General features: G+C 39.6%; 1 protein-coding gene across 1 annotated transcript; it reads right to left on the bottom strand.

Moving 5' to 3' along the window:
* Positions 1–236: 236 nt before the first annotated feature.
* Positions 237–8,700, bottom strand: ARL6IP1 (ARL6 interacting reticulophagy regulator 1). The gene is made up of 6 exons (XM_077906753.1): positions 8,541–8,700; positions 6,172–6,305; positions 5,591–5,710; positions 3,258–3,375; positions 2,569–2,653; positions 237–1,952 (listed from the first exon to the last, which is right to left on the bottom strand). Exons 1-6 carry the CDS (start codon positions 8,574–8,576, stop codon positions 1,834–1,836), a joined length of 612 nt encoding a protein of 203 aa, XP_077762879.1. The 5' UTR covers positions 8,577–8,700; the 3' UTR covers positions 237–1,833.
* Positions 8,701–8,727: the final 27 nt, after the last annotated feature.

Below are 8,727 nucleotides of genomic sequence, written 5' to 3' on the forward strand. Positions count from 1 at the left end.
CAGCGTGACCGTCTCACACTCATCTTTGGTCATCACTCACTCATTGTATTTCTTTTTCCATCTAGCATGGTGCCTGAATGTTTGCTGAAGAATTTACGTTACACCTTTTACTTCATTTTGTTCTGAAAGAGAACTGTGTCGGCATGTTATTATCAGCCAGGGTAGTTCATTAACCAAATTCACAAATCCAATCATGTAAACTTAACGGCTAAGGTATAAAGAAAGTGAGACACAAGGAGGGATTCCAGCTTTTTTTATTTTTCCCATTTTACACAAAACAAAGTAGAAGAATACAAGATTAAAACTGCAAAAGTAGTTAATTGGTAGAACATATATACACAAAAAAAATCCAGATAGCAAGACAAGCTTATCTACAATAAGGAAACACATGTAAAAATTAAGGTAGTTTGTAGTTTTCATATTAAACATTAAAAAAAAAATGCTACAATGGGTGCCATTGTTTACAGTAATATTGAAGGGGGAAACAACACTTATTTAGGGACAGATATACCACAAGGTCCAGCATCAGTGCAATAAATTCACAAAACTATATTACAGCTAGTTAATCAGAGTTTAAGAACTGTTCCCAAATGTCACATTTTCGGCCCTCAGAGGTTCATTCCTACAGATTTCAGCTATTCTAAATTTTTAGCTATTGAGAGGAAGAATGATTCTAAGATACTTTCCAAGGAGTTACAAAATCTCTGTAGACCAGAGGCCACCTATCATGGCCAAAGTCTGCTCTCCCCAACAGCCCTTGCAACCTCCAAAGAAGTATCTAGGAAAAAAGTCAGAAGCCTGCATAGCCACCACCTCCTGTGCCAAATCTATGGGGACCAAAGCAGCCAGCAATTACTTTCAAATGAGACTCTTGAGGCTTACCTTTAAAGGCTTAATCTGGTCTGGAAAATTAGTAGGACAAGATTATTTTCTACTGAAATGACGCTTGACTAAGTATAGGAAGACTTCTGTCCTTTATTGGCTGGTGATGGAGTAAAGGTCATAGACCTGAGTCTTAACCTATTATGTACTTTAGTTTCAGCTAAAAATCTGAAATAAAAATATGCTAAAAATCCTAAACACAAACTTTTAGAAGCCTGCTGTTAAATAGCCTTTAAGGATCTACTAACTTGAAGTCTAAGAGCAAAGAGAGAAAAGCTCGAAGGCTGTTATATTCTCCGTTTGGGAGGAAAGATCAATGTTTCTTACAAATTACTAATTTTGCATAAGGCAGAAACCAACACATACTATGGCATGGAAATGGTTTCATTTTATTCCAGAAGGATTCTTCTCCCACAGTATAGAAACAGCATGAGGAATGAATCTTAATTGGTCTCTTCATCAGAAGTGGTAAACTTGGTCTCTATATTCATGAAGCCAGACAGTTAAAGCAGACTGTGGAAGCAGACAGTAGAACCAGCTTCCTGTAGCCACAGACCACTACCTTGTATCTAGCTAAAGCAAAGATCAACTGGAACAATTATCCAAAGTCACAGTTAACTGTACTAAAAGATGAAGTTCACCACTATATTATTTTAAAGAAGTTGCCTAAAAGTAAGAATTCAATTAACCTGGGTGAGAAAAATCAAAAGTCATACTCACGAATGAGTTGTCCATATAAGGCCAACTGATGAGAATGCATCCAGCTACACTTCACATGAAGACACTATGCATAATGCCTTACTTGGTAAGTCTGAACTTCTACTAACTAAGGGCAGAAAAAGGGAGAGCAAAGAACTACTTCTGTAACATTTTAGTATCCAGACAGCATAATAGAAACTGTTCCCAAGGACAATGTATATGCCATTCATTACATTGAATAAAGCAGACGCATTATTCATTTTTCTTCTCTTTTTGTTTGAGCAGCTTATTTATCTCCCTTTTGGCCATTCCAATGTACTTCAAAATGATTCCATGCTGGTTTAATCCAGGAAGCAACAGTAAGAAAGTCACTTAAAAACAAACAAACAAAATTAGGGTAATTAACTTCCTATAGATTATACCATCTTATAGAAAGTAGTTTCCCAGACTATTAAGGCACTCTAACAGGAGGAACCAATTTAAAACTCATTACTTTCATTGGTTTTTAGTTTCTTTTTTTTAAAGATTTTACTTATTCACGAGAGACAGAGAGGCAGAGACACAGGCAGAGGGAGAAGCAGGCTCTCCCTGCAGGAAGCCGGCCGGATGCAGAACTCAATCCCGGGACTCCAGGATCACACCCTGGGCCAAAGGCAGCACTTAACCACTAAGCCACCCAGGCGTCCCACTTTCATTGGTTTTTATCCCCAGAAACTTCTATCAGAGGCCCCAACCTCAGATAACACACACTGCTTATTTTTACCTCCTACATGTCACTTTCCACCTTGGTTATTATGTTCTATCTTCACTTAGTGTATGACCACAGACTCCCAGAAAACAAGGAAATGGGCTTTAGTCATTTTTTCTATACTCCCAGTTCCTACATCTGTGCCTTAAACTTGATTAACACACACCTATGTGTTTACTAAGTTCCAATCAGACTTCAGTGGCCAGAATTATGCCTCTAGTTCTTCCTCAAATACTTACCTATCAGATAGGTGAGCAGCAGGTTGTGGACTTGCTGTCCCACCCAAGCAACCGCAGCGAGAGAAACGATCATTGTCATGAAGTACTAATAATGAAAACAACAAGAATTTATCAACTCCTAGAAAAAGAAGCAAAACTGGAAGCAAAACTGTAGGATGTTGTTTCAAAGGCTGGAAAATAATCCAGTATTTGTTACCACCTTTCTTTAAGATGACTTGGTATTTATACGTTACATAAAATCCATTGAAAACTCCATTAGATCTACTTTATAGAATTTCTATCCATTCCCTCTTAGAATTACTGTAATTCTCTGTATAAATGAGTTCACAATACATTATACTACTTTTACCATTAATAATTCACATTGTAACCTCAGGTGAAGCTAAGAAAGAAGAAATGCTTAAGTATTTGTCTTTTATTTCAGCAAGTTAAAATAAACAAAAATTTCCCTGTACTAGAGTACAAAATTAAATGCAAAATGTAATTTTAACTTCCAATAATTCAGTCTAATTCATACATACATTTAGAAGGTACTCAGAGGAATTAAACCAATGGATAATGATAAATATCAGATTATTTAATATAAATATCAAACTATTAAAAAAGCCATCATTATACTACAATGAAGTATAAATAGACTCAATCTTAAAATTCTGCTTTACTAAAATAAGTCAAAACAAAAAAAGTACCATTTTAGGCTTTTCTTCCTTTAGTGTAAAGAGGCGTTTCCACCAGCCCACAGCTCTGCGTCGAGTTTTTACTAGATTGCTACAAATTTCATGGAATCTTTGCTGTTGCTCAGTGGTCCTACAAAAAATTTTCCCCTTTACTATAAGCAAGTCTTTGTAGTAAACAGATATATATCATCCTCTCAAATTTAAAAAACTGTCTCCTAAAGAAAGTTTAAATAAAAAACAATTCACATTATCTTATAACTGTGAAAAAGTTCCTGTACCATTAAGACACCTTGTATAGCAAAGAAATAAGTTTTTGCATAAAGACATGTGTATGTACAAAGCAATAGTAATCCGTGGTTCTAAAGCCATATTTGGTTAATTATAGTAACAAAAGACTCAAGGCTACTATGGGCCATGCAATCAGTTTAAATTAATTTCTCTATTCCTGTATTATTTTTCAGATCCAAATAAATTCTGAGGCGTAGCCCATCAGTGTCTCACTAGTTTGAGGAAGACTTGAAGTTTCTATTCCACAGCTGTATTTAAGCACTCTTCAGTAGAGAATACTGCATCCAAAGCATAATACCCTCAGCTGGGCTTCATATACTTGATACCAAGGCAGCAACAAACAGCTAAAATCCAAAATCTTTACAAATTTAGTCCCAGTGAGGGATAATATAAACAGCAGTAAAAATTCAAAAAGATCCTCGAAAAGCCTTTTTTTCTAATTTTTTAAAAAAATTTTTGTTTAGATTTTTTTTTCAAGATTTTATTTATTTATTCATGAAAGAAACAGAGAGAGGCAGAGACACAAAGGCAGAGGGAGAAGCAGCTCCATGCAGGAAGCCCGACATGGGACTCAATCCCAGGTCTCCAGGATCACGCCCTGGGCTGAAGGCGGCACTAAACCGCTGAGCCACCTGGGCTGCCCTGTTTTTTGGATTCTTATACTGTCTTTGCTATACAGATATATTGGCTGCTATCATGAAACAGAACCCACACTGGGGAGCAGGTTCTTTTTGCTTCTCTAGTTCTTGTCCTTGTAAAATTACAGTGATAGATACAGCAGAAAGGTTGCAGATGAGCCCAGGGAACTTCTTGTAAACAACTAGACCTTACATGCTGCCCATGGTCAAGGCTGAACTGTGGCTACGCAACAGTGTTCTTCCTTCTTCGTGAAGATCAAAAAATAAAACTGCTCTGGACTGACTCACATACTGATTACCATGAAACTACCAGTTTTTATTTCTGAAACTTTTCTCCAGGAGTTATGAATTAGCCAATTAGAATGTCATCTAATAAAGCCAAGGTCAGAGATGTATTTCCTTTGTTGTTACATTACATGGTTACAAACTTGCCCAAAAAACAGCAACATAACCCATTACTATATGTGAAAAACAATTCAAAGGGCACTTCCTAACACTAATCTATTCTGCTAGAGGGGAAACCTTTTTAAATAAATATCCTTTATTATCCCACGATTTAAGCAAATTTCCCTAAAATCTCCAAATTTGTTCTTAAAGATCCATAAGGCATGTACCTAAAATTATTAATTTTACATAATTATTTTATAATTTGCTATTATCAGGGGAACAAGAAATTAAAGGCACATATAGATTACTAATCAAATTAAAATAAACAATGAAAGGAGAAAAGCAACTAGGACCAAAAAAAACAAAAACATCTACTCCAACATCTAGTTTTGTTCATTACTTAGAAGTGAGAAATGATACAATTCCAGAGAACAGTTAAAATACGTTAATATATCCTGAAGCACTTGCTATGCATTGAGCTACCACTACACTGCAGTTAGCTTGTAACATCAACCTTGAACATACAATCAACCTTAAAAGTCAAAATATTTCACAGCACTCAGAACAGTGCCTAATGTGAAAGTACGCATTCAATCAATAGTTGCTAAATAAATGAACAATAATCTACGTTACTGCTTTCATATGCATTCAAAAATAGCCTGCAAAATATCTTAAATTTCAAAGAAAATAAATGTAAAATGTAAACATACTACTTCTATGGAAAGCTCATTGTGAGTTCTGCAATATATGATAAGACTACCTCAAAAAACCTCACTTCAATAAAAAGGTCTAGAAAAGAAAAGGCAAAATAAATGCTAGACTATAAAAGAACTATGGAGATATAAGTAGTACTAGAAATTCATGATGTGTAAGTGAATCAGCTAAGAAATCCTTCGTATAAAAGCAATAATCCTAACCCTTAGGTATCCAATAGTTAGACAATTCTCTGTGCTTAATTACAGCACACTAATCACAGCCACGAGGTTCAGTAACTTCACAGAAATTAGACAGCCAAATTGTTACACCACCTACCATTTATTGGAGCCAAAAATTCTAGGAGCTAGAATGGGAACAAGGTAGTCAGCCAAGCACAAAAACATAACAAAACAGGAAACACCGGACAGAACAGATGGATCTAGATAGTAGATAGTCCTGTTTAAAAAAAAAAAAAAAAAAAAAATGAAGGTTAGAGAAACATAGTCATTATTATTCCTAGCTGAAGATATTTATCTACTTAGTCTTTTGGGTCTCACAGAAGTTATCTGCCCTTTTCATTCTAAATTTCTCACAAGTGGTTTTCTGGGAAGCTTCAGAATATGATGACATCATAGCTGCAATGGTTAATGTAAACATCAAGAGACAAAAGCCCCTTGGGGTCCTCAATACTTTTTAGGAATATAAAGGTTCTTTAGGCCAAAAAGTGTGAGAGCCACTCATTTATTCAACTGGTTTAGGTTACTGAGTTTACGTAAGTACTACAAATTCTGAAAACTAGGAGAACTGCTCCAAGAAAAGGCATTCTTTACAGATTATAGGTTACAAAAGAGGCTGTGTATTACCTGAGCCCTTATTAATAACAAGCACAATCCACAATAATTTAATAGCTCACTTACAGAAACAGCAAAGAAACCACACCCATGATGGCAGGTGGAAACCAGGCTCTTTCCCATCTGAGGACTTTATCAGCCATCAGCATCACTTCTCCCCATCCCTGCAGCTGCTCTTCCAGACTTGCAGTCTCTGCAGCCTACACAAGACCAACATGTAAAGTGATCATTTTACCACTCCCAACATTTCTGTGCTTCTCAGTTAATTTTTTTTAAGACACCAAGAATGTAAAAGAACCCTCAATCAAATCACTATCTTAGTTTCTAAATAATTCTGCAATTTTGGTAGCAAGACAGAAATCAATTAAGGGGGGGGAGGTGGCAACCTACCATTTAACAGTCACCAAGTCACCAAGTCCAAGCACTGGGCTACTCTTCATACATAATGTTAACAATCCTAGTAGATGCCCTCAAAGTAGGGATAAGAGACCTTATCCTTATAAGACCTTATGGATAAGGTCCATCTAAGTGACCTTAGATGGGTAACCAGCTTTCTCAAAGTCATGCACTACTAAGTGGCAGCACCCAAAATATAAAATTAGATCACTTCAAATGTGCTCATTTTTCAGGTGGTTAGAATTGATTGATCGGTTGTTTTGTCATCTCATTGATTTATACTCCTACTTCTAAATCCATTAAGAAAGCCTCTCTCTGAACAGCATTCAATTTTTAAAATAGCGCTGTGTAATGGAATCCTTTAGATGCTGGCATCATTTGCACAATTAAGTAAAACTTACTTTCACCAAATTACATGAGGCATCTCAAGCTCAGTGTATCTCCATACAATGAGTGCTTCTTACACTTACCAGAACATTTGGTTAGACTTCAAATTTCTCTGCAAGACTGACAACCTAGCTGAAAGTAGACTTCTGGAATGAGCTAATGTGGCAAAAAAAAAACAAAAACAAAAACAAAAACCCTATACTGATTTTGGTACAGGAAAAAAAACTAGAAAGAAACCCACATGCCCTTATAAATGTTATCATGGGGAAATATACAAAAGAGAGAGGACAGGACAGCCTAATCTTACTAGAGATGCTATCTATCTGTGCCACACTGATTACTTGGGGGACTTCAACATTCCTGACTTTATATACACCACGCTTAATATAGTTAAACAGAAGATTACTATGTGCCAGAAGCTCTAAGTATTTTATATGCTTATACTTTAATTAATCCTCCCAATGAATTCAAAGGATGGTATTGTTACTCGCCTCATTTTACAGATGAAGTAACAGATACATGGAGGTTAAGAGATCTGAACCCAGGAAATCCAAAGCCAAGGGCCTTGTTCTGCTTAAAGTTACACTGCTTTCTGCTGGAAAGAGCAGCTGAGCTTCGGGCCAGGCTCGGTCACCTCAACAAACTGTGTGAATTTGCTGGACAATTTCTTTGTGCTTCGATCAATTCCCCTTAACTGGAACTTGGCCGGAGCTAACTCGGCTAGCCACAGACAAGTGTGCTGGCATGTGCGTTACAGGAACAGGCCATGCATTTCTAAACACCAATGCAAAACGAAAAGCTGGCACCATCACGGCTGCCCTGCAAGGTCACCAAACTCGTTAGCACCCGGGCTCTTGGAATATCCAACGTCAAGGATGAAATGCTGTTTCGTTGTGGCAACGGACAAAAAAAAAAAGAAAAGAAAAAGCAAAAGGCAAGGATTTCTCTCGTTTTTTGCCTAGATCGCGCCGTGAAAACAAGTAGTTAGGTTAGATTTATCCGCCCGTGAGACACCACTGCAGTTCCTTCAGACCCCTGCTTATTCTAAAGTCCACCTGTCTCTCTCTCTCTCACACACACACACCCCTCCCTTGCAAACTCCAGGCAAACGCAAGGTCCTTCCCCACTGTCCTTCCAGCTGGACCTCTAATCCCAGTTCCCCGCGGTGAGTTCACAGCCTCCCTGCGGGTTTAAGCTGCGCCAGCTCCAGCAAATTCTCGCCAGTGGCCCTTTGACCCTCCCCGCCCCTCTGCCGTCCTCCCCCCTCTCCCCACCCCTGCCCAAGTATTGGGGCTAAAGAACGAAGGGAAGAGGAGGGGAACCCCGTAGAAGAGCCTGGGGGCCTGGGGTTCAAAGCGCTCGACAGACAGGCCCCTGGAGGCCTGCGCCCCAGGCTCATCGCAGCCCCCCCTTCTCCCACTTCCTCCCCGATCCGCGGGGGCTGGTCACGCGCCGTCCTCACCTCGCCCCGTAGCTGCCCCACGGGGTGTTAAGGGTCGCCCGGTCCGGGGACCGCCCCGCTGCACCCACCCGGGGCCGAGGGGGAGGAGGGCCGGGCCCACCACGGTGGGAGGAACGAGGCCGCAAGAGCGCTGCCAGGCTGAGCCCCCGCCCAAGCCCGGAGGCCCCTGCCTGCTCCCCTCGCGACTCACCAGGAGGTTGGTGCTGCGATTATCTCCCTCCGCCATCGTCCCTGAAGTGCCGCCCGAGCGAGCGCAAGCCGGCCCCTCCCGCACACAGCGAGCTCCGCGCCGAGACCCGCACGGCGACCCAGGCGCGAGGGGACGCCCCGCAGCCGCTTATATACACCAGCCAGCCTTCCCGACAGGCCCCGCGAAG

This window comes from Canis aureus, chromosome 8 (assembly GCF_053574225.1).
Source record: "Canis aureus isolate CA01 chromosome 8, VMU_Caureus_v.1.0, whole genome shotgun sequence".
NCBI lineage: Eukaryota > Metazoa > Chordata > Mammalia > Carnivora > Canidae > Canis > Canis aureus.